General features: G+C 35.1%; 1 protein-coding gene across 1 annotated transcript; it reads right to left on the bottom strand.

Moving 5' to 3' along the window:
• Window positions 1-24: 24 nt before the first annotated feature.
• On the bottom strand, window positions 25-27,392 carry LOC149148913 (uncharacterized). The gene is made up of 3 exons (XM_089442310.1): window positions 26,938-27,392; window positions 25,202-26,559; window positions 25-266 (listed from the first exon to the last, which is right to left on the bottom strand). The coding sequence occupies exons 1-3, from the start codon at window positions 27,390-27,392 to the stop codon at window positions 25-27; spliced, it is 2,055 nt and encodes a 684-aa protein (XP_089298436.1).
• Window positions 27,393-27,808: the final 416 nt, after the last annotated feature.

Here is a 27,808-nt window from a genome sequence, read left to right as displayed (position 1 = left end):
CGGCCCCCGGTTCAAATGCAAGTTCTACTCTTGAAGGAGGCATGCGAATCCAACGGCTAGCAATGGGACGACCTCAGTCCCAGAGTTGGAGCCATCATTTAGAATAGAGGAACCACAAGGGAAATAAAAGGCCATAGGAACAAATGCCATGCTGTAAGCCCAGATTGAGGCAGAAGAGGCACCCACTCCGCAAGCAACGATCAAAGCAACATAAGTGCTGGTATAGCAAAAAACATATAAATCTTCGGTAGTAACGTAGCCACCAACTGTAGAGCACATGGAAGTAACAGTAGAACAGCTAGAGGTCGAAATGACTTGACTCGAGGACAAGTCAAGAAATTGTGGTTGGGGCCTGTTGGGGCCTTCGTTTAATTTTGAAAGATTTTGACCAGTTTTGATGACTGAAGGGCAGGAAAGAGACAGATGGCAACAACGGTTGGGTGGCAGAATGAACAGTTGTGGAGGAGTTGTGGCAATGTGGTAATGGAAAGCAAAGGTAGCCGAGGAGGTGTGAAGGCGCAAAATCAGCCAAGGGAGAAAGCAACTGAGTGAGAACTAGCAGTCCAGGTAGCTGAGAAGGACATAAAAGGGTAAGGCCAAAGAGGAAAAAGGTAGTTGTTGAACCCGCTAGCGGATGAAGGAGTCGGTTGCAGGCGAAGGGATACACAGTTGCAGAGGCTGAATGATGGAGTGCTGGGATCCAAGGGACTTGGTTGCAGAACTGATTTGAACCCGAGCAACTGAGCCAGGTACTTTATGTAATGTTTATGGCGAATGCTGGATCATAATGTAATCTTTTATGTTAATTTTAATATAAGACAGAGCCGATGTTGGTTGTGACTTTTGATGTATTTGGCCTCGTGCTTAGTGGGTCTATTAAAATTTTGAATAGTCTATCAGTTGCATGTGGATGGTAATTCATAGATTGATTCAAGGATGTTGTTATCTCTGTGTTCTCTATAATGGATATATGTGTATGATTCAAGGATGTTGTTATCTCTGTTTCCTGTATAATGGATATGTGTGTGTGTGTGTGTGTGTGATCAACTGTGCTCGATTGATACTCCTTTGACCCCATGCTGAACCCTTCTTCCTTTTCGTCGCGACGCGCCTTGGGTGAGACTCCTTCCCCTTCGGGGTAAGGTGAAAATGCCGACGCTGTCCTAGACTACATCAGACCACTATTGGCCTCCCGTGCCTGAACCCAGGGTCTTTCCCCTGATGACTCTTTCGAGCCAAAACTAATAATGACTTAATATACTACTAGACAATAAAATTGAGACAACCAATTAATGACTAAGCTAAAAATGACTAAAAGTTGACCGCGTCATAAGATACTATAAATTAGCTACTATTGGTCACCGACAGAAAAATAGTCGTTTATATGCAAATTTTAGTCGTTTTTTAGTAATTAATTAGTCATCTTCTGCTAGTGTAAGTATTGTGTTTGAATAGATATCTTATCTTTGTTTGTGAAATTTAGGGAAATTCTTATGCATGGAAAGAAATTTTAATACATGTGGTCATTGATAAATGTTGTAGGCATTTGAAGGAATGACTAAGGTTTGGAAGTGGCTAGACATTGCTGGCATAATGTCAAGGAAGAATGGATGAAGAGGACCATGTTGTTGACATAACTAAGGAAGCATTATGGAACATAAATACAATAAAATAGGGCACTTAGAATGGTGTGTTATTGAAAATACACCTAAAATGTTGTAATTTTACTAAGAATGACACCTAAAAGGGTTTGAACACCATCAATGGAACCCTTTTAAGGAGGATGGTATTTTAATTCCACCAATAGTTAATCCCTCATAGATATTGCAATTTTAATTGATTGTGCTAAGAATTCCTACATGGGAAAGTAAATGTAAATGGGTTAAATGACTGAGAAAAATTGTAATTATACTCTAATAACAACTAATGAAGAGGCAGAGCCTTGATACGAACCATAAAAGGTTATGAGAGGGAGTGAAGCTAGTACAAAAGGGATTTATGGAATTAACCTTGCCAATAGATGATTTTCAAAGATACTACTCATAAAATCTAAGCTTATTAGCTTTCCCAATTAAAATATCTAATGGGAAGGTGTGGTAGTAACTCCCACATGCATGGAAGTAGTGGGATTGTACTCAAATTATCTCATCCAAGGTATGGGAAGAGTACCACTTAAATACTTATAGATTTTAATCAAAAGCTTTTGATCTAATCAAGATGGGAAGACTTTCCAAGAGAGATAAAAAAACAGCAAGGAAGGTAGGTGGGAGAGACAGGGATGTGTGTAGAGGAAAAGGAGAGGAGAAATCATGGAGAATGAGAGACAAGAAATAAGGGCAAAGAGGGGAGAGAAAACAACTCATGGGGGTGCGATAGTAGAGTAGAGAGATAGGTAGACAAACAAGAGAGTTGATGAGTCTGATTTGATTAAGGAGAATGGCCTTTAAAACCCCACCCGATATTGTTGAGTGAGAAGTTCCCTGATGTCTTCTTGGTCTAGCCTTGGGGTGTCTAGCTATAAGAAAGACTATAATTTAGTTGAACCTATGGTGGGGTGGAACATGTCTCACCCTTCATCAATTATAGGAAGCTAATGGTTTGGATCAAATAAGTTCCCCTCTGGAATTTAAATATATAAGGTAAATCATATTAAATGAAATAAGAAATAATGTTGATAAGCTATGGGCATATATGAGCTTGCTTGTTGAATGTATAATATACCCTATGTGATGCTTGATTTTGATATGAGAGGGTGCATATGGTTGTAATGGCTACACAATATTCATATGGTTTCTTGTGGATCTCATGTGCTCTTATGATGTGTCTTTAGAAGAATAGGACTAATAGCTTTTTAGTCCTATTATTAGTTAATTGTTCATGGTTGTTATGGTCCTTTGTTAGGAAAGAAATTATGACTAAGAATATAGGTGAGGTTAACCCCCTTAGTCTCTTGGATGGCTAGGATGGTTGAATGGTTTTGAAAGGCTCTCAGTGAGTCTTAATCATGAGTTTGATCTACTTTAGATAGACCAAAATAACCCTAAGTTTACTATGGAGAATAGTAGGTATTTTGATGGTGTGGATTTAGATGTTAGATAAAACAAAATCCTTAAATGTAAAGTGGAGACTCAAAAGAAAGAGTCTTCACATAAAACTTGAGGTGGATTGATGATAGAATTCACTAAGGAACCCTTGAGCTAGTGGAAAGCTTGTTTAATGGCTTGATGTAGACTTGTGTGGCTTTAAATGTTTGTGTTTGGACATTGTTAGCTTAGCTGAGGGATTAAACAACTATGTTGTACCCCTGCATGACCGCTAAATTATTGAAAGGTTTCCTTAGTTTTGGAGACAAGATATGAAGGTTGCATACAAGGAAAATTGTGTATAATGACCTCTTCAATTTCTTGGAAGAAGGTATGGTAAATGGATGTGAAATGGAGGATCTCAAATGCCTTTGTGGCTAGTGAATACCTCTGTAGTTTTTGGAGTATTTTGGTACAATCATGTTCTTGTTAAAGTCCCTTTTAGTCATTGGACACAAGTAAATAAAATCCCTCTCTATGTCTACATTATCTTAATATCAGACATATAGTTAACTTAGGTATCAGTCCCTTTGGTTTTAGATGTTTTGGAAATTTGGGGCTAGAAGTTCTTAGTGAAAAACCCTTGTTATAAAATCGACATGGGAACATGACCAAGAGTTAGAAGAAAAGGGATTTCAAGGATTCAAGCTGTCGGTATCAAACTATCAATCTATTAGGTCTTGAGTGTTTGAGATCACATTGAGTGACTACCAATGCAAACCAAAAATACCAACAAATACTAAAAATTTGTTGAATGATGGGAATATTTCCATCATTTTTTTGGTATCATATCATTGATTATTAATTTTCAAGATATCAGGATGGTAGCCATTGAACAAATCCGTGATACTAATAGAATTTTAAGCACTTGTTGATTAACAAATATCAAAGGTTTAGGATCCATCAAGTGGAAGGGACTAAGAATTGGGTTATCGGGGTAACGGGTGCTATGTGTTAGTAATAATCCAAGCATGGGTTGGTACAATGTCCCAACATTAACAGACACAATACATATTTTGACTAAGGGAGATGGAGAGCCAAGATATGATACATGAAGGGAAGGTAACTTATCAAGATATCAAGTGATTGGTGTTGGGAGGTATGGTGAGTAATCACCAATGAAACCCCTAATAGTAAAAAAAATATGAAATGATAGGAGATGGGAAAATAAATTTATGATAGTTGATGGATGACTGACTAGTGGATATCAATCCTTTCAATTTTTGAGTGTTCGGTGATTGGAATGCTACTTATGAGGTTTCCTACCGATATTGATGGAACCCGATAAGGTGAAGATTTTCCATGCTAACATGGAAGTATTTGGTGACATGGAATGATAATATGGACCTAACATGGCGATATGACATGTCATAATGATATGGCATGAAGGCAAGGTTTGTTGATGTGGAAAGTCGACATGGAAGGATGTTGTGGCATGGAATGACATGGATCAGAGTAGGAAATGGTGCCGAGGTGGAGTCTAGGTAGTAGATGATGTAGTACAAATGAAAGTGTGACATATGAGGTGATGACCACATGGATAAGTCCTACCACGTGTTTTCCACATGGCACTGGTATAGATGCTGATGTGGCATATAAACTGGGAAGATATTCAAATGGGAATAACTTTGTGCTTGAAGATTAGAATGTGATGAAATTTATATCATTGGAAATCTCTCTACAAGAAAAATATGATTGTGGTCTTAGAAACTCGTTTTAATGTGGTTTGAGGAAGAGGAAATTATAATAACACCACTTCATTAAAGTGACCTATGAGATTGGGTTTGGACACCTTTCATATTTAATTAGGCATTAAGGGGATAGGTATAATACATTCATCTTGGTCTTATGTGGGTTTTAAAGATACTTCACATTTGATTGAAATGCATGGTCATCATCAGCCAAGTAGTTCCTCAATCAATCTTGAATGGTATTTTGTGTTGTTTTGATAATACCATGATCTAGATTAGCATTAGTGTTATTATTTCCTTGCTTCATCTATAACTTTCATAGGATATTCAAAGCTAATAATTGCTTCTTCATCATAAATAATGTTATAGTCTCTCCTCTTACAATGTAAATAAGTTTCATCTGAATCGACTATGTTTTAATCATCACTAGACATTAAATCATCCTAAGGCATAAATCTTTTATGTTTCAGTTGTTTCTTCTTCTTTTGAGTAAGAGTGGTAACCTTGTTGGAATCAATGTCAATATTACGTTCATTTGGAGTTTCCATATATTGAAATGTGACTTTTCTAGCCATATTAGACTATTGACCTTTCTTTCTTTTTTGTTCATGTTTCTTTACTTTTGTTACTCTTTGTTTCTTTTTCCTTACTTTTTGTCCCTTGTTGATATGAAATACAATAGTGACTTCCATGATGTTTTCTTCTATAGTATTAATCCCCGATACCATATGTGGAAGTGACATAGCAGGATCTTGTAAGAAAAATACAATCTTTTGATGTCATATAGGTTTTTAAAAATATCATGGTACTTGTAATTATACATTATACATAAATAAGAATAAATGATTTTACATTACCTCTCTTAATTTCTTGCACGATATATACACATAGTTCTATAAAATATTGTTCATGTAAAAAAAGTTCATTTTGAAACAATATCTAATATTCACATATGTCTTGGCTTGTTTCGTGAATGCATAAAAAATCTCTGCTCATGGAACTAAACATATATCCCATAATGACACAAGTACTTGATTACTTCCTAACATGTGTTCAAACTTAGTGCACTGCACACACATAGACACACACACACACACACACATTCTCCATTATTCTTTTGTTTGTGGGAGCAGGCATGGTGTTGGGGGTGGGGAGAGGGTGTTGTATCTACAACCTTAGGGGAATAAAAGTGTATTCATACACATGAAGCCTAGGGTAATGACTAATAATGCAACAAAAATATATATGCCCTACTTCAAGGTCTAAAACTAGAAAAATAAATCAAAGCTCGAAAGTTAATAGTGCTTGGGGACCCTGTTTTAATCATCAGTTTGTCTACTTTTCATTCAAACCTCACAATATTATCGGTTATAACCCATATGGAAAAAATTAGACAAGAGAAAGGTAACTTGGCCTCAGTTTCCTACTTCTAAATCTTTTGGTATCAAAATAAAGAGGTGTATGTGCTAGTAAACTTGGAAACAAGAAAGAAGATGAGGGTAATTTTAATTAACTCCAAGGAATATGATAAACTAGTTCCATAAATCCTTGATGAACCTCTTTGTTGGTATTATCATGAGACACATTAAGGATCATGATGTGGAAATGCTCTCATATTTCATGGGAGGTGGTTGATAATGACCTCCCACCACCCTCTCATTCTTCTCATGATGACTTCACCCACTTATGATTACCTCTTCTATTCAAATGGTATGCATTTTGGATCTTCCCCATGGAAGGAAAACTCAAACAATTTTAGGTCTAATATCTTGATTTATTGCAATTCTCTATAGTTTAGGTGTCTTTTGTCTTAAATTCATCTTATTTGGCATCCCAACTCCCTTCTCTTGTAGGAATTCAATGTCAGTAACATTGGTAGTCTCGTAGCAATACAATTCATGGCGTATTTTCTCTATCCCTCCAACCCAACTCAAATATTTGGTTTTCCCTATGTCCGTTTCCATTTATTTACTTCTATTCCAGAGACCTCCCACCCGTCTCTGTGCATTCTAGAGGTGAAAAGGATGACACAAATCACTAAAGGATTGAAGCCACTTTTTCCATTGGTTATCGATATTACAACATCAATTTGGAAACAACAACATGGATCATTCCCAGGATGCCTTGATTTGTGGCCAAAACAATAACCCTATTTGGAAACTTATGTTAGTAATCAAAAGTACAATGGATGAGCATCACCTCCACCACATGGACTATATATAGAATTGATGGAAAAAACAATTTCTGACAAGCCATAAAGCTAGGATCAATATCTCGATAATAAATTGGGGGATTTTAGAGCCAGTTATAATCCCAATGAGATCCATTCTCACCCTCAACATCTATAACTCATGATTGCAAATAAAGTTGTCATTTTTTTCCTAGTCTTCCAATCCCATTGCGTTTCGATTCCAGAAAAGGAAGTTCATGATCTTCAGCTTCATTTGGCCCATCATTCACCTCAGACCTCTGCTCCTTTTTCTTCAAGGACTCACTATCACAATATAAATAATATTCTCTTAATGAATTTGTATCAGAGGTAAGCAATCAACCATGAATACATTCAAAGTTGCCACTTCAACATTTAGGGAATATCATGGCCATTAACTCAAAGAATAACGATGTTTTTAATGAGTGAATCTCATCCTCTGCAGTTTAACTTCTAATGTACTACAACGGATACCTCATCCTAGGACCTTTTTGTAAAATTGATGCTTATATGTTTTTTAGAACCATGATATGCCAAAAACTTCCTACTATGGCTTTAGTGGGCTACTATTCTGAAAATGATTGTCATATTTTTCCAACACAAGAAGCCTCTTTGTTGTACACTTGTAATGCCTTTTCATCACAATTTTGATTTTAATATAATTTTTTTCCTAGTTTTCGTTAGTAATAATAATAATATTTTTTTCAAAATTGTCAATTTCATAAGGTTTACTAAAACACAATTCTATTAAAATAAAAATAAAAAACACCTTTACCCATGTATTGAAAAATAATATGATATTTAACCATAATCTAAGAAAGAAAAATTTCATGCCCATAAACACAAACACATATAAAAGCTTAAAAAAATAAAAACAATAAATATAATAAAGAGATAAAAAAACCTTTATTATACATTAATTTTAAAAATATAGATAAAGTTCAATTAAAATAAAAATAAAAATGAAGAGAATTTTGAAAAATATAAAAACAAATTAAAAAAAGGGCAAAAAAAAAAAATTAATTGAATTAAATCTATGGCAATTAGAAGGGAAGTGATTCTCAAAATTTTCTTTCACCTTATATGATCTAATTCACCCCTCGATACATAGGTTGTGTGCGAGGATTGGTATACAATTACGAGAATGTTCATTCCCCTCAACACTACAATATTTTTCAATTGTTTGTTTGTTTGTTTTAAATGATTTGATTTACATTTATTTTTTAATGTTTTTAGTTTATACAAGATAGAACAATAGGTGAATGGGTGCATTATTAAAGAATTATTTGTGTGATGATCACTGGGTTGAAACTCTATGGGTAGTCCCCAACCTAATCCTAAAAATTAAAATAATTTTTTTTTTTAATTTATTTAATTTTTTTTTTAATGATTCAAATTTTTTTATATTTTTTTGATTTATTTTATATATATATATATATATATATATATATATATATATATATATATATATATATAAGTTTCTTTGGATAGTCCCATGAAAGAAAATTTTGCTAATCAAAGACACCTCCTTTTTGAAAGTTGATTTCTTCTTAAAGGACTTAAAAACATATTAAAATTTCTTGACTTATAAGGACAATGTTAGATATCTATCATACTTTTACTACGACACTTTCTACTTCAATCAACAAGGTTTTTATTGAAGTGCCATATAAAAATAATAATAATAATATAATTACCAACCATTGATATTATGATGAATGTAAGACTACTAGAAAGGCATTAGGGATGCTTCAAATGAATATTTAAAACTCAATATGATAAATACATGGAAGAAAATGTACTATATAAATAGAAAGAAAGAGTAGCTATTGCACCTTTCTAAATTGGATCATAGGAAGGTTTGGAAGAAAATTATGTATCTCGTAACATCTTCGACACCATTTCAAATATTCATATAGATAATGAAATATTTTCCATGGAAGACATAGAGTTTGAGGTTAAGTAGCTCACAATTAGGAAAGCTAAGTCACTAAAGACTACCAATATGAATTTTTTAAAATTTGAGGGCATATACTCGTCTCTGACATTCACAAGCTCTTGCATTTGGTAGTGAAGCAAGGTGTCCCTAAACCATGGATGAAAAGTCTTGTTGTACCTATTTTTAAAGGTGGGATAACAAATTTCTGTCTAATTATAAAACCATTATGATTAGCCCCATTTTAACCAAGTTGTATAGAATTATTTTTGAAAAAGAATATTATCTGCTAGATATAAATCCATGAAAAAAGAGCTAAAGGTCAATTAGAGTTTAGGAGATATCATTCAACTATGGGTAACCATGCTATTCTTAGGATATTTTTTGAGGAGTGCTACAATAATAAAATTGATCTCCTGTGTTGTTTTGTTGATTTTAAAAAAACTTTGGACACTATTCCTAGGACAAATATTTTGAAAAGGTTGGAAGAGAGAAAGGTTCCTTTTAAGTTGAGGGCCATTGTAACAAGGTTTTATGAGAATTTTATTTCCACGTTTATTTCCACTAAGTGATTGGAATAAATTTACAATATCAAATTCAAGCAATGGTGTCCACTATCCTGTACCCTTTTTGGCATGTACATTGATAAGTCAGAAGAGTCTTTGGAGGAAGCAAGCTATGTTGGTCCAATTCTCACTAGCATAGTCACCACTCTTCTTCTTTATGATGATGATATTTTTCGTTTAGTAAGAATTCCTTTCGATATTGGAAAGAAACTAATAATCCTCAAATATTTGTGTTCCAAGATGGGTTCCACTATTAATGTTAAAAAAAAAAGAGTCATGATAATTAAATATAAAGATATATAAAGATATCACATATGATATTTTTGTATATGACAACAACAATTTGGAGGAAGTGCCTTCATACAAATATCTTGAAATGAATATCCATCACAAACTCAACTGAAATTATAACATTGAGAAAATGATTAATGAAGGGTGGAAATCTTATCATGAGCTTGAAAGTAATTGTAAATCAAAAGAATTTAGATATGATATTAAAACAAATCCTCTTTGAGACTCTCGTTAGTCATGTAATATTATATGGATGTGACGTTTGAGGAAGCAATATATCTAGATATTGTTAGAGAAAGATAGAACATATCCAAAAGAAACTTATAAATTATAATCTCAAAAATAAAGGATATACACCCTATCTGTTGGGTCCCTATAATACTAGTGATTACCCCATTACTATTGTAGTTGTATCTCTTATTTATATTGTTGTGCCCCTATTTTCCCCATATTGTTATTACTGTGCCCCATAGAATCCCTCTATTGTTATTTTTGTGGCTTTATATTATTATTGTTAGGTCGGCTGGGTTATATTGTGACTCCTTAGACTCCTATATATAGAAAGGAGGTTTTGTCATTTGAATCATCAATGAATTGCTCATTTGTGTAATGTAAAGGAGGTTGTCCCCTCGAAGAGGCTGAATTCTAAGGCGTTGATCTCTCTTTTCTATATTTTTGTGAGTTGGTTTCATAACGTTTGGTATCAGAGCTTTAGATTCTAGGGTTTCGCTGCTCCAAACAGGTCATTGTGTCATTTTCGCTATAACTTTTTTCTGCGACGTTTTAGAAGCTAAAAAAAATCCCATTTGAGAAGAAATCATGCTAAATCTTGGGTCTGAATTTCAGAGCTTTTTGCGCTATATTTGCAGAGATATGATCTGAGGAAGTTCGTCTTTTTGTAGACTCCTGAATTACATTCCAAGCAAGTGACCTGGGGAAAATCGTCATAACTTTCTCTTTGAGCATCAGATTGAAATTTCGTAAGAAGGTACAGAAAGAGGACAAATTGTAGTTTCTTGTATATCTTTTTCAGATCCAAAGGTCGAAACAGTGACTCATGGTACATCATACAAATTCGCTCTACTGAACTAGTCTATAATCAGGTCATCTCGGGAGATTGGGCATAACTCTTCCTTGGAGAATCCAATTTGGATCAGACTGGTGACATTAGAAAGAGGACACAGAGGGATACTACAGGTCACAATTTCAGAACTAGGTGATCTGAAATTGCAGAGATACATCAGATTCAATATCAAGCTTCTACAAAGTGAAAAAATGTGTGTAGTTTTTTTAAAAATTTTGCATAAGCTTGGTTTGACAAATTAGTTTGAATTAGTAATTGATGCCCTAAGGAAAGAAAATGCAAACACCTAGTAAGCAACCTAAAAGCTCTAGCATGAATCATGAAGAAGAGGAAGAAATGCAACATGATATATCAAAATTACAAGACCAAGTGCAACAATTGTCACTTGCACAAAAAGCAACAAAATCTAAGATGGATGGTTTTAAGGAAAGATGTAGAAGCTAAGATGGATGGTTTAAAGAAAGGTGTAGAAGCTAAGATGGATTGTTTAAAGAAAGGAGTAGAAGCTAATATGGATGGCATGTAAGCTAAGATGAATAGCATGGACGCTAAAATTGATGGCATGGATGATAAGATGGAAGAATTGAAGATAAATATGAATAAGTTGCTACAGGAAATGGTCACTAATGGTGAAAGGGTAGTAAAGGAAACTCATGATGAGAACAAAAGAAATGCTAATCATGATTCCATAGACTCTAATGTTGGATCAAAGACCCACCATATTAAAAAAATCGATATGAGGAAGTTTGATGGCAAGGATCCCGCAACATGGATATTACATATGGAGCAATTTTTCGATCTCAATAATGTGCAAAACACACAAAAGGTACGTATTGCAACTTTATATTTGGAACCAAATCAGTTTGTATGGTATCAATGGCTTTTCTCTCGTAAACAAATTATCACTTGGGCAATTTTTACGGAAGAATTGATGGCACATTATGAGGATACAAAAAGCAACACTTTTTTTAGCCAATTGATAAGTCTCAAACAAAAGGGTTCAATAATAGAGCACATTGAGGAGTTCCAAAAATTGAACATAAGGGTAAAAAATATTCCATAGGAGCATAGGATTGATGTGTTCATAGGGAATTTAAAGGATAATATCCAACATGATGTTCGCCTTTGGTAACCTGATTCATTAGAGAAGGCATTCAGGTTAGCAAGAAAAATGGAAAGCCTAAATTATGGCAACCGGGAAGCATACCACTCACAACTATAAAGATGGAAGTGTTGTTTCCCCTAGTCTTCCACAACCTATAAGGTTGACACCATAAAAATTGGAGGAAAAAAGAGAAAAAGGGCTTTGTTACAGTTGTGATAGCAAATACAGTAAAGGTCATATGTGTGCTCAGAAGAAATTATTCTACATAGATTGTGAAGAGGAAGAAGAAAAGGAGCAAGAAAGGTCAAAATAAGAGGATATACTCCAGGAACAAAGCCTAGATAAAGAATAAATGAATCCGACCATATATTGTAATGCATTGGCGGGAATTACCACTCCTCAAACCATCAAGATAAAAGGACAAATCAAGAAGAAAAAGATAATAGTGTTAATTGATTCAGGAAGTAACCACAATTTTATTCATTGTAAGGTAGCAAAAGAATTGAATTGCTTCTTATATCCAGCACCAGAGTGTCAAGTGATGGTTGCAAATGGAGGAACAATAAATTTCTCTGGAAAGTGCCATAATATCAAGCTATCCATGGGAGAATATGTATTGATTAGCCTAATGCTTTCCATTCCAATGGGAGGTGTTGATGTTGTACTAGGAGTCTAATGGCTACAATCCTTGGGTACAATAGCTTTTAATTTTCAAGAACTTTTCATGAAATTTTCTGTGGAAGGAAAGGACGTTGAATTAAGGGGTATTGCAGGGAAACCGGGAAAGATAATCAGCTCTAACGGTATGACAAAGCTTCTAAAAAAGGAACAAAGAGGTGTAATTGCACAATTATGTTCGCTAGATGTTTCCACATTGGAATCATATATTTCTCCAGATACCCAAAAAGTCTTGGACAATCATTCCAAGGTATTTGAGACTCCCAAAGGTCTCCCACCTATTCGTGATCATGATCATGCTATTCATATGATTCAAGGAAGTGTTCCTCCAAACATCAGGCCGTACAGATATCCCTATGCCCAAAAGAGTGAAATTGAACTTATGGTTGCAGAAATGCTAGAGGCTGGTATAATTCAACTGAGTCAAAGTTCTTTCTCTTCTCCAGTGGTATTGGTGCACAAGAAGGATGGATCATGGCACATGTGCCCGGATTACAGGGAGCTCAACAAGCTCACTATTAAAGATAAGTTTCCCATTCCTGTCATTGATGAATTACTGGATGAATTACATGGATCAATTTACTTCACCAAGTTGGATCTTCATTCAGGATATCATCAAATTAGAATGAAGACCGAAGACATTCCGAAAACAACATTTAGAACTCATGAGGGTCATTATGAAATTTTTTGTCATGCCTTTTGGCCTTACCAATGCACCTTCAACATTTCAAGGTTTGATGAATTCCATTTTCAAACGATTCCTTAGAAAATTTGTGTTAGTATTTTTTGATGATATACTAATCTACAGCAAGTCTTGGAAGGATCATGTTGAACATGTTGACAGGGTGCTACAACTATTGGAGGAGAAACAATTATATGCAAAAAGATCCAAATGTTTCTTTGGAGTACAAGAGGTGGAATATCTAGGTTATATTGTATCTCATGAAGGAGTTAAGGTAGACCATAGCAAAAATTAAAGCCATTAAGGAATGGAAAATCCCCACATCCATAAAGCATTTGCTAGGATTTCTTGGGTTGACAGGGTATTATCGCAAGTTTGTTAAGAATTATGGGAGAATAGCAGCACCTCTAACAACATTATTGAAGAAAGATGCATTTTCATGGACTCCAGAAGCAACAAAGGCCTTCGAGCATCTTAAAGAGGCAATGTGCCAAGCATCGGTCTTAGCTACACCAGACTTCACAAAAACCTTTATTGTGGAATGTGATGCTTCAGGAAATGGAATTGGTGCTTTTTTAATGCAAGATGAAAGACCCATTGCTTTCAAAAGTCATCCAATCAAGGGAAAGTTTTTACACAAAGCTATTTATGAGAAGGAAATGCTGGCAATACTCCATGCACTTAAGAAATGGCGACCCTACCTAATGGGAAGACAATTCAAGGTAAAAACGGATCATGATAGCCTTAAATACTTTTTAGAACAAAGATTATCCTCTGAAGAGCAACAAAAGTGGGTCACAAAGATGTTGGGTTATGACTTTGAAATCATCTACAAAAAAGGGAAGCAAAATGTAGTGGTAGATGCACTCTTAAGAAAGGATGAGGATGTGGAAGCATTGTTGTGCACCATTTCTATTATCCAACTAGATTGGATAAATGAAGCAAGGGAGGAATGGAAGAATGACGAAGAAGTGTGGGCACTTATTCGAAAGTTACAACAAGACTCCAGTACGTCTGATACATTTAGCTAGAAAAATGATTCGTTATGGTACAAAGATCGCTTATACCTCTGTAAGAATTCCCAGCTAAAACAAAATATTCTTATGGAATTGCACACTTCTCCCTTAGGAGGACACTCAAGATTTTTAAAAACTTACCACAGGGTTAAGAAGGAATTTTTTGGGAGGGCCTTAAATCAGATATTCAAAATTTTGTGGCAGAATGTTTGGTTTGCAAACAAAATAAAGTTGAAACAATTAATACATCGAGTCTATTACAACCTTTATCCATTCCAGGCCAACGTTGGGAGGAGGTTTCAGTGGATTCTATCACAGGTTTACCCAAGTTTGAGGGAAAGAGTGTCATCATGGTGGTAGTTGACAGACTTACCAAGTATGCACACTTTTGTGCATTATCACATCCATTTAAAGCCAGTATAGTTTCTACTACATTTATGGAAACAATTCAACAGCTACATGGAAACCCAAAGATTATTGTAAGTGATAGAGATCCCATTTTCACTGGAAATTTTTGGACAAAATTATTTTCTTGTCTTAGTACTCAGTTAGATCATAGCTCATCTTATCATCCTCAATCTGATGGGCAAACTGAGATAGTAAACAAATGTTTGGAAGGACATCTTCGTTGCTTTGTATCTGATAAATAGACACAATGGGTCAAATGGTTTCCTTTGGCTGAATGGTGGTATAACACTTCCTTCCATACAACAACAAAAATGACCCCATTTATGGCACTTTATGGATATCAACCACCATCCATCACATAATATTTAAGAGAAAATTCTAAGGTTCAAGCAGCGGAACATGACATCGAACATCAACAACATGTCCTCCAACTCTTAAAGGATAACCTCGTGTTGGCACAGAATAGAATGAAACAATAGGCAGATCAACATCGCAGTGAAAGAAGTTTTGATGTAGGTGATTGGGTATTCCTACAGCTACAACTATATAAGCAAATGTCCCTCAAGCAAGCTAAGAAGGATAATAAATTATCACCAAAGTATTATGGTCTGTACAAGGTGTTGCAAAAGATTGGTACTATGGCATACAAATTGGAGCTTCCTGCAGCTTCTCGATTGCACCCAGTTTTCCATGTTTCATGTTTAAAGAAGGTTATAGGTGACAAGCTCCCAGTTCAAACAATATTGCCAGAACTTGATGAGGAAGGAAAAATTATATTGGTACCAGAAGTAGTCATAGAAATAAGAACTCGACAGTTACGAAATCGATCAATTTCAGAGTATCTTATCAGGTGGAAGAACTTATTTGCTAAAGATTCCACATGGGAGGATGAGAATTTTATACAGAAGCATCCAAAACTACTGAAGTGTTGAGGACAACACTTTTTTGAAGGAGAGGGACATGTTGGGTCCCTATAATACTAGTGATTACCCCATTACTATTGTAGTTGTATCCCTTATTTATATTGTTGTGCCCCTATTGTCCCCATATTGTTATTACTGTGCCCCATAGAATCCCTCTATTGTTATTTTTGTGGCTTTATATTATTATTGTTAGGTCGACTGGGTTATATTGTGACTCCTTATACTCCTATATATGGAAAGGAGGTTTTGTCATTTGAATCATCCAAGAATTGCTCATTTCTGTAATGTAAAGAAGGTTGCCCCCTCGAAGAGGCTGAATTCTACGGCGTTCATCTCTCTTTTCTATCTTTTTGTGAGCTGGTTTCATAACAATATCCTGTCCTCCTCATCCAATCAGGCCTTTCCTCCATCGCGAGCATGGGTATGTATGACTAGGTATTTAGCATATAAGAAAAGGTTAAACAACATGGAAGATAAACGACTTTCTAAAATTTATTCAAGCTCTAGCCAAAACCACCTTTGGTTCAATTCAGGATGGCATAAGGATGTTAAATTTTGACTAGACCATTGGGGATAAAGGAAGAGACCATTATAAAGAATAAGGATAATATACAAAATATTGTTACCTCGGATTTTTAGTAGAAATTGTGGTGTGATAATGATTTAGAAGAGAAAAGGAAATCAAGATATTATAAAGAGGTGATCAACCCAGCTCTCAAAAATTATATATATATATATATATAATTTTAATTAATTTATTTCATTTTTCAATTTATTTATTTCAATTTAATTTTTCTTTTCAAAATTTAAAATTTTTATTTAAATTTATTTTACTTTCAATTTGTTTTTTAGGTATTTATTGTATAATTAATTTCTTTTATGTTTTGATTTCTAATATATTTCCCTTTAAAAATTTTGTCATTTATATATATGTCTTAAAATTATTTAAAAATATATTTCAATGATTTTCAAATTTTAAAGTAAAAGAGGAGAAAATTTAGAATTATAAAAGAAGATATAACAAATAAATTAAAAACCAAAATTAAAAGTTTCTATTTTGTTATTTACTTTTGAAATATTATAAAATTTTGAAAATTTTCTTTGGAAAGTTTTAAAAACTAATAAAAAAAGTTTAATATGTTCATAAAATATATAGAAAATCCTAAAATAAAAATAAATGGTAAATAATATAAATGGAAACAAATATTAAAATTTGAAGTGCTAAATGCTACTGGTTGAATGTTTTTTATGATTTTAAAATAGTCTTTTAAAATTTTCCATATTCTTTACCTTGTGCTCTTTAAAATTGGACATGAGGTGAAGAATACAAAAAAAATTATGTTTGTAATAAAAATAGATGAATGGTTGCTATTGCGTTGAGAAGCATTCTTTAGCTTGGTATGGAAGTGATGTTGTAATATCTTGTCCTTTTTCATAGGTGGGAAAACCTATCATAACTCAGTTGTCAAACTAGCAGGGAGAAAATCCATCTCTAATTGTTATCCGCGAATGCAGGTTGACTCATCACTGTTAATAAAGGAAAACCACACCACCTGCAAGAACCCGCTGGTGGTCCATAAGGGGATAGACTTTCACTCTTGCTAGATGCCTCTGGGTCTTGGGTCATTAACTTGTTTCCTTATGTCCGAGGAAGACGAGCTCTTAGCCAAGCAAAAACAGTTTTAGGGCATACTCTAGGCCCATTGTAATGTCTTGTCCTATTATGTTATGTAAATTTTTTGACTCGACCAAATTACATTAAAAAAAAAATTAATAATATATATATATATATATATATATATATATATATATATATATATATATATATATATATATATATATATAAAATAAAATAATAAAATTAATAATTATAATTATTAATAATTAAACTAGTCTAGATCCATCTTAACTTTGGATCTACCAAGCATTGAGAGGGATCAAATCTCCTTAGGTGAAAACCTCTTTTATAGTGAAAAGAGATTTGATCCCTCTCAACACTTGGTAGATCCGAAATTAAGATGGAACTAGGCTAGTGTTTAGTGAATTTGGAATACATAAAAATAACAAAAATAAATTAATTACTTAATAAATGACAAATAAATTGAGTAAAATATTTATTTTATTCTAGAGGAAAAAATTGGGGGAGTTCAAGGAGGAAAATTTCATTCTCCAAGTTATAAGATTGTCATTTGTAGGGTAGACATTTGTATTATTCTATGTTTTTAATGAAAATCCATGGGTTTGTCTCACAAAGAAGTCTATATTTCTAAAGCATCAACATCTTATTTGTGTATCTTTTTTATTGGTGCCGGTGAATATTATGGGATTTCTTCTAATGTGAATGGAGAGTTAAAATTTTCACCTTGTGAGGAGTTTAATCATAGTGCAAGCAATGAGATTGAGCATGTTGATGAAGAATTGAGGATTTTGATAGCACCATTGATGAAGGGGAGAAATATGATGCCAATGATCCTTCTTAATAGTTTAATGATAACATCAATGATGTGGAAAGTAGTCAAAATCTAGCTCTAAGTAAATATTTTGATGATAATTTAAATTATTGGAATGATCATTTTTTTCCTAGTAATGATTATAATGGAAATGAAAATGGAGATTCTAGTGATAGCATCGGAGAATGATGATGATGCCATCAATAATGATGGATATTTTCATCCAATGATAGAGTTTAAAGGCTTTGATAAATTTGATGAAGATTTCCTTGCAAGTGCAGGTTTTAACGACATTGATGGGAATGATGAAGATTTTCCCTCAGGCGGGTATTTTAAAAGTAGTGAAGTTGATTAGATGATGGTGGAAACATTCTTCCAAGTGGGGAATTTAAAATCACCAGTGGCGATGATGATGATTTTCCTCTTAGTGAGTATTTTAAAGGCATTGATGATCATGGTTTTAATTATGAAGACATTCCTCCTAGGTATTGAAGGTGATGACGATTTTCTTTCAACTGAATAATTCCATGGTAGATATAATGACATTGATAAGGATATAAATAGTTTTTTTACTGAGTTCGATATTCTCCTTATCAATTAGATTCACAATGAAGGTGATGATGGATATAGGAGTGAAGATGATGCTCTAAACAACTCAAGTGTGGGAATTCAAGGTAATTGACATTCTATTGTTGGGTCTCCTAACAATTTTGAGTAAAATTATATTGAGGATGACATTTATCTAAGTCATTAGGAAATTCCTTCATGAGGATGATGAAATAATAGAGAGATTGTAAAAGAATATTGTATCTAGTACCAAGAATAGATTTTTTTATATCAATCCAAATCATTCCAACCATACAATGTTTATGGTAGGGAAAATTATAAGGATGGGAATTTGTGTTAAAGTGTAAAATCCTAGCAAATATTACTAGTCTCTAATATGAAAACTATAAAATGTTTGTTGAATTTTTGGTAAAATATTCAAATTTTTAATGATTTTATATATTCTCTATATAGAATATTGGCAATTTTTAAGGTAAAATAATTTCATCTTATAAAATTTGATCAAACCAATTTTAGGAAAATAGATTTTTTTTTGGAAAAACAATGGAAAAATAACCTATTTATGAAATTTAGCCCTTAATATTTTTCTTGGTTTAGGAAATAATTTCTCACGATATCAAGTTCCAATAATGATTTGATTTCAAGTGAATGTTGTAAAAATAATTGTTAAAAAGGATATGCAACATATATACCTAGGAGAAACGTAAGATATATATTTCAATGAATAAAAGAAAAAAATCATATTTAGTGGGGTGGGTGATATGTAAAAAATAGATTATGATTATTTCACTAGGAATCTTTCACTTCGTAGGTGATATGTAAAAAATAGATTATGATTATTTCACTAGGAATCTTTCACTTCGTAGGTGATATGTAAAAAATAGATTATGATTATTTCACTAGGAATCTTTCACTTTGTATAAAGGAATTCAATAAATTTCACTAAATATCAATAATCTTCATTTATCAAAAATCCAAAATTTGTTGGAGAAGGTTCCTATATTTTATTCAAAATTACATTATGGACGAGAGAGTGGAACATTAACAAACACTACAATGTCATGGGTGCATTTATTTTCCAAACATGGAGAGTGTATGTTAGATAGGGAAATAACACATATTCTAGATAGTCCTCAATGCAAGAAATCTACAACTTATATAAATAATATGTTGAAGGTGTGGAAGGAAATAGTCATTTCATTACATATGAATATTTTACAAGAATATAGAAGAAACAATTCAATAATATATGTATTTTTAAGAAGTTAAAAATGGGGGTTTACAGTACATGTAATTTTCTTAAATCAAGAAGGGGTGAAATTATTTTTTTAGAATTAGATAGTTTATCAACTATGAAAATTGATTATCAATATACTTATTTTATGTTATGTGCAAATTCCATTGAAAAAGAACTCCAAGAACATCACAATCAATAATTAAGTGAATAGAAAAAGTTGTGAAAACATAAAAAAACAAGTGTTATGATGCTCCATATAAATGTATAGGTTTAATAATTGATGGTGTGGAGCAAGAAAAAACACTTATGCCACATTTTATCCATAAGCCAAAAAAATTACGAGAGGAGGATTTTATTCATTTTCACTTCTTTATATGTATGGTTTTTAATGGAAAAATGTGTCCAAGTTTTTACTTTATAGCTCCAAGTATTTATAGTGATGTAAATCTAAGCATAAACATAATTCATCATGTTCTTACTCACTAGTTGACTAATATTCCTCATGTTATGTATCTACAATTAGACAACACTAAGCATGGACACACAAATCAATTTGTATCTAGATATCTAAGCTTTATTGTTGAACTAGGAACATTTCAAACAATAAAATCTAGTTTCCTTCTTGTTGGGCACAATCATGACCATATTGATCAAATTTTCAATCATTTGTAGTAGCATTGAAGAGGAGGGAAGTTGGGATCGTACCATAATTAATTGAAAATACTAAGAAATCATACACTCCATAGCTCATTTTTCAGATATTGGAAGAATTTGTTCACATCAGGAGATTTATTGAGGGATTACATGGTGAAGAAAAGTGCATTGAACAACTTAATGACATTTTCTTCCAACATCAACTTTGTATCAAAAAAAACTATTGGGAGACACTTGTGTGGGGCAATAAGTATTTAACTAGTGCATAATGGGGACCTTAATAATGTTCATAATATTTGAATTCATTCCAAATATTCCAATGTTTTCATCAAAGTTATAGTTATTGCAATCAACTATTGAAATCCATAATGGATGAAGGCGTAATAAAGATGTAAATTATTTTGAATGCTTGGATGAAATTAAAAAGGTCTATTAAAGATACATATTAGTACTCTGATGTCATTGGTTCTATTTAGCGTGATTTTTTTCAATGGTCAAAGTGATATAATTTCAAGCTTAATTAATGGAAACACATTTTTGAAGGCTCCATTTAGCTGGCCACAATGTAACCAAATGAATATGAGGAAAGAAACATTGTTGAACAACAACAATATTAGAGTATGTTTATCAACATTTATTCTCTTTTCTTAACCCCTAATACTAGGAGTAAACAACCTTCCTTTCCAAAAACTTGGCTTTTTTTCATTCATGAGGGATGTGGGTTCCTCTTTCACCCATTTGTTCCATGCACACCTCATAGCCTAAAATATTCAAGTACTTAGTCCCTTTTCATCCATGTGAGTTGTGGGTTATTTTTTCACCAAACTCACCTCACATTCCTCATTTTTCACTCTTCAACAATCAAAAGGTACCTATATATCATGTGGGTGTGGGAGACCTTTATTTTTCACCTCCTTACATTTCCTCAACCTACCTAGCTTCCCCCACATTGCTCAAAGGGACCTGTAAAACTTCATACTTAGTCACTTTTCGATTCACTACCTCTATACTATATTATGTCTCACATGCCCATATTAAGAATTTTTTGAGCTATTTACAAGAATTCTTGGCCAAAACTCTACTGATTTTGTTTCTAGATATTTTCTATATGACGTACTACATTATTCTGCTAGTAAGGAAGCGATATACGATTGGGACATACAATTTCAGCTGAACTATAATATCAACTCAGGGATTCCAATCAAACAAAGAAGTTCTTCATGAATTGATACTTAGTTTATGATATTTCTTATTGTAATTTTTCAAGGTCCTACCTAGGTCACAACACTCCAACATTTACATCGATCCAATATAGTTTTAATATCCATAATTATGGAAGAAAAAGGCCCTATTTTAATTTTATCAACATCAAAACTTTTTCCTTGCGAAATGTAGAAAAATGTTGGTTGGTTCTTTATATACTATATGTCCCTTTGAAGCCATTCCTTTTTTAGAATGAATGCAAGTTTTTCATATTCAAGAAAGCTGCTCATTCATTTGATTGTTTGGGTTTGAAGGAAATCCCTTTATGCTTCTAATTTATGTATGTGATAAGTTTTTCTTGGCATAAATCTATTGGAAATGTACACATTGAGCTAATTTATTTAATGAAGAAAGAAGAAATAGGTCATACCATTCCCTATGAAATTTGGTCACTTGAGCATCAAAATTATTACTCATTTTGATGAATATCTTGCTTATTTTGGGATGTTCAAAGTAAAGGAATTAGAAGAAGTCAAGGGTTTCGACCCTAAGGCCATTTTCTTAGCCATCTAATTTCTATTGGATAAAATGCACCTTTTTTGGACAAATCATGTAGAATGTGGAGGTGATAATCTCTTGAACTTATGTTGACTAGAGACTCCAAGATTATCCCAAAATTTGATAGTTAGGGGAGAGGTCAATTGTTTGACCTCTCTCCTGACTATCAGATTTCAAGATATTCCAAAAATATGAAATCGACATAAGGATGTATGTGATAATCAAGTTTTATTTAATACTATTTTGGAAGTCATTATCTTGCATATTTGGAATAAACAAGACAAACAACATGGGAATTTGGTTACAAGTGCTAGTTTGACTCCATAACAATATCAAAGAACTACTTCCACATCACATGGTAAAAGTTAACTCGGAAAGAAGTAACCAAGGAAATATTTTGGTGGTACTGCCAGAGAGGGAAGTGATGGTAATCACCCCAAACATAATTTGGAAAATATTTGTACAGCTACAATAAATTTAAAAAGGAAAAGAAACACTTTTAAAGGAAACACTAAAGATTTATCAAGGGAAGTGGATGTTCAAGAAATGAAATTGATGATCTTGAAGAAATTGTTTTTTTTTTGGACAGTAACGGTTATATTGAAATGGGCGGTAAATCAGCTACCGCATGCTTTACAATTCAGGTGAGTCCATGACAGAGAACAGGGGAGTGCAAGGATTTGCTGATCAAATTCGGGGGGAATGCTGTTCAAATCGAGGATCTGGAATGGAGAAATAAACTACTTCGGCATATTGATGGCTGTAGATGAGACGGCGCCCCATGCAATGTCCTCAATTGAAGGATGGCTCATCAGAGAATAGAGGGATTTCTCTGCAAAATAACCGTTGGCACTTTCCATTTGTTTGTCAATACTTGTAAACTCGAGTTTCTGTCGCTGTCGTCCACCATTTTGTAGAAGGAGAGCATACTTGGATTTGTCCTGATGCTTGAGCGTGGCACTTAAGTTCCAGGAGGTGTGCTTCTAAGATTCCTTGCAATGAAATTTTCAAACCCCTGGAGGTGACCCTAAGACTGATTTCTGCGCCTTTCCACCATATCTGAGCACGTATAAGGGCGTGCGGCAAAGGGAAGGATGCTGATTTCGATCTGGCAGAATTGATCTCACTGGAATGATTTCGGTCAATCAGCTGCAAGATGAGCTAAGGAGTCCTTTCAATAAACGGATGGGTAAGTCACACGAAAAGGTTTCGGTCAACAGATGCAAGATGAGCAAAGGGATCCTTTCAATAAACGAATGGAAAGATTTGCATTGATTTGTTTCTGTGTAACCAGGATGTTTGGAGAATCTGGAGTAAGATGTTAGTCCAAGCTTGAGCTAGCTGTGTATCAAAACTTCACTTCAGATGGCTGCCTGCGGATCTTTGAAGTGCTTTTCCAGCAGACATCCTTGGCACAGGAAGCTGAGTGACCGCAGAATGAGAGGAAGTCTTCAACAACTTGGATCTCCAACGCAGAATTTGGGAGAAGTCACAAATGCTACTTCCCGGGGAAGACTGACTCTGAGATTTCTGATCCAAACCTTCAGAAGAAAGAGACAGAGGTAGTGCGAAACTTCACTGGGATATACCTTTTAGGGACCTTTAAATTCGATGGGGAAACAGGGACAAATCAGATAACAGAAAACAAACTCGGAATCTGGGATCAGCCTTGGGTTGTCGGATTACAAAAAAGATTGAACAGAGAACCCCTATTTCAAAAAGGAATGAAGGATCGAGCTGGAGATTTAAGGAATTGAGCAAGATGATTCTGATGAGTTAATAACCAGGGATCTTCGAGAACAGAGGACGCCAAGGTTGGCCTCAGAATCAGCTAGGGAGTTGAGGTTCCTTAAGATATGAAAGAAGGATATTTTGTTAAATTTGGGCAGCAGAAGTCTGATTTTCCTGATGATGGAGGCTAACTGAACCTGGTGAGATTTCTTAGGATGAAGCATGGCCTGGATGATGAGTCTTGAGTCTCCGAAGACTGAGAGAGAAAGGATATTTCTTTTAATCGCCTGTGTCAGCCCTTGCCACAGAGCCAGAGCCTCCGCTCTGTTGTTAGTTTCAGTTCCTAGACCCCAATGGAATCTCAGTTCCGGAGAGCCTCCAGGGCTCAATAGAACTCCCTCGCTGCCTGCAACCCCAGGGTTTCCTTTAGAAGCCCCATCGAAGAATAAACAGTGATCTTCCAAGGTTGATCTCCACTTGATAAACTCTTGTTCTTCCAGCCTAATCTCCCAACTGGAATGAACGGGAACAACTTGAGGAGGCCTTTCCTTTAGCATTGGAGCTAATTCTTTGAACCATTTCTCTTCTTCTCTGAGCAGTCTCGTTTCGTTCCTTGATGAATTGTTGGCTTCCAGTGCCTCTCCCAACAATGCTTTTATTTTAGAGATAACTTTTATTGTACTGCAGCTTTCTTCTCGGAAAATTCTGTTGTTTCTTTCCAACCATAATTTCCAGCAAATAAACTTAGGGATCCACATCCAGCTGGTTTTAAGAAGACTTTTATTTTTAAGGCAGAAAGGAGATAAGTTGGCCCAGGTTCTGAACAAGGTAGGAATGTTGTCTGGGAGAGCAAGGATGGGCTCTAATAGCAGCACCCCCCTCCAGACTTCTTGAGCATAGGGGCATAGCAGCAACAGGTGATTGGTAGTTTCTTCATCAGACTTACAGAGGGGACATCTGGAAGTTCCTTCCATCCCTCTTCTTCTTAAGTTATCTCTGGTGAGGATGCTTTGATGTGCCACGGTCCAACAGAAGAAGTCTATTTTTGGGAGAGCTGGAAAGTCCCATATAAATTTCCATTGGGCCGGATTTGGAGGAACATGAGGAACAACCATGATTCTTTTGTAACCTTCAGAAACAGTATAATGGCCAGAGCTGGACCCCCAGCCTCTTTTGTCTTTAGCAGTGGTTTTTGAAGGCGATTTTCCTTGGAGCATATCTAGTAGTAAAGAGGCTTCCCCCTGCAGCATTATGGGGACCTCCCCCAGATTCCACCCATCCCAGGTTCTGTCAGGAGCTTCTTTCCAGTTCGAAATGTCCCACAATGTGTGCAGATTACGAGAATGAAGCCAATTTTTGATGTTTGCAAGCCCATTCACATGCTTCATTGGCTGGTCACCCAAGATCGAATCATCCCATATATTGATTTTCTTTCCATTACCAGGGATCCAATATAGATGTTGGCTGAATTGCTCCCTTGCAGCATTGCAAAGATTGAATATTGGAGAACCTTTTAGAGTTCTTGGAGGTTTGTCCAGGCATCTCAAACGCTGCCCATGGAAGTATTTCTTCCAAATAACTCTTTTACTCCAGCTAGTATTTCCAGAGACTAAATTCCAAAGGATCTTGGATCCCAAAGCAAGATTTTGAGCAGCCAAATTGCGCAGCTGGAGGCCTCCTTCCTGAAAGGGACTTCTGAGGATTTCCCAGTTCACTAAATGGATTCTTCTATCATTGTTATTCCCACCTTCCCACATAAATCTTCTCAACAGGCTATCTAACTTACTGAGAAAGGTTTTTGGGGCAAGGAGGATTGAGTTTTGGAATAGAGGCATGCTTATTAGGACCGATTTCATGAGGATGATTTTCCCTGCATTGTTCAACCATGAGGCACCCCAGGCTTGGATTCTATTTTTTATTTTGTCAAGCAGCGGCAGCCAGTGAGCAACTTTAGGCTTAGAATTGAAGATTGGTATCCTGAGATATTTAAATGACTCCCAATTTCGAATTCCTTCCATTTCTAAAAGTCTTGCTATGTCAGACAACTCTTTAGTCGAGCAATTCCAGCCATAGATAGAGCATTTTCTATAATTGATTTTGCTGCCCGAAATCAGTCTGTAAATGTCCAGTTCCCTCTTGAAATGACTTGCAGAGATCAAGCTGGCTCCTCCAAGCAGCAGAGTGTCGTCAGCAAATTGGGCATGATTAATGTCTTTCACCTTGTGAGTAGTTCTGAGGCCAAGCAGTGTTTGGATTTGCTGATTATGATCTAGTTGGAAGCTTAACACCGAGGCTTGGATAGCATATAGGGGCGGAGACAATGGGCATCCCTGTCTCAGGCCCCTAGAAGCTTGGAAGAAATCAGTAGAACGGCCATTACCCAAGGGCGCAATCCAAGGCGAGGCAATACAGGCTTTCACCCAGTTGATGAAGTTTGTTGAAAAGCCTAGCTTCTTCATCACAGCAAACAGAAATTCATGTCTCACCCTGTCAAATGCGTTAGCCAAGTCGAGCTTAATCACCATTCCTTTCTCCTTTCTTTGGCAACTGGAGTGGACTGCTTCTTGGACCAGCACAATGTTATCCAAAATCTTTCTGCCTTTTATGAAACCGCCTTGATTTTCAGGGATGATGTCTGGCAAGATATTTTTCAGCCTGTTGGCTATTATTTTAGAGACCAACTTATAGCTGGAATTACACAAAGATATTGGCCTAAATCTACTAAAGTCAGAGGCGCCTTTTTCTTTTGGGATCAGAGCTAGGAAGGCTGAGTTGATGCCACCACCTATCTTGACACAATTCTGGGATTTTCTGACCATCCTCAGGAGATCTTTTTTGATTATTGACCAGCAAGTCACAAAGAACCTTACAGAGAACCCATCTGGCCCTGGGGCTTTATCAGGCTCCATATTGTTCAGTGCCTCCTCAAGCTCTTCCATACTAATCGGTGCTGTCAGCATATCGTTGTCCGATTCCTTGACACAAGTGGGTATTAAATTGATTGGATAAGCGTGGGGATCAATAGCTGGTTCTTCAGGAGCCGAATACAGATCTTGGAAGAAGGAGTATGCAGCTTTCTTGATGCCTTCGAAATCCTTGATCACGGTATTTTGGTGTTTAATCTCTGAGACTGACTTGAAGTTCTTTCGGGCTTCCGCTTGCTTATGAAAAAAGCTGGTGTTCTTATCGCCGGATTTCAGCCAGAGAGTTCTAGACTTCTGCCGCCAGTATTCTTCCTCTTCCCTGCTAGATCTATGAACCTCCTTTTGAAGCTCGACTTCTTTTAGAAGCATACCTTGGGAAACAAGATTTTGCTCCATTTCTTGTTGATGATCAGCAAGCCTATTTGTATTTTCTTTTCTTTTGGATGAGGGGGTTTGCAGTCTTTTAGCCCAGACTTTTAGATTTCTTTTTAGAGTCCTAATTTTCTCTTCCCACACAAAGAAAGGAGAACCATGGACGGGCCTATTCCAAGAGTCGGAGACCACATCTTGAAAGCCTTCTTGCTAGATCCACAAAGGGCTAAACCGGAAAGGGATGGGGCCAAGATTGCAATCAAGGGAAAGCTCGAGAAGAATGGGTTTATGATCAGAGGTGAGATTTGGGAGGATTTTTGAAGATGCCATAAGACCGCTGGTTAGGAAGGAAGAATGGACAAGAAATCTGTCCAGACGGGCAGCAATATGATTGGGGCCTGTTCTTTTATTGGACCAAGTGAATTTCCCTGAAGATGGTT

Source organism: Pinus tabuliformis, chromosome 9 (genome assembly GCF_031772625.1).
Source record: "Pinus tabuliformis cultivar Carrire ecotype Pingquan chromosome 9, CPIR1, whole genome shotgun sequence".
Lineage (NCBI taxonomy): Eukaryota > Viridiplantae > Streptophyta > Pinopsida > Pinales > Pinaceae > Pinus > Pinus tabuliformis.
The sequence above is the reverse complement of the archived record's forward strand: the minus strand, read 5'-3'. Positions and strand labels throughout refer to the sequence as shown.

What these genes read in the sequence shown, in the direction of transcription:
- LOC149148913 (XM_089442310.1), bottom strand. Translation starts at nt 27,392, where the DNA reads ATGGAGCAAAATCTTGTTTCCCAAGGTATGCTTCTAAAAGAAGTCGAG. An exon ending in CCAGATGGGTTCTCTGTAAG is followed by an intron (nt 26,560 to 26,937) that starts GTTCTTTGTGAC and finishes CGCATTTGACAG; the next exon opens with GGTGAGACATGAATTTCTGT. An exon ending in CCATTATACTGTTTCTGAAG is followed by an intron (nt 267 to 25,201) that starts GTTACAAAAGAA and finishes TGTGCTCTACAG; the next exon opens with TTGGTGGCTACGTTACTACC.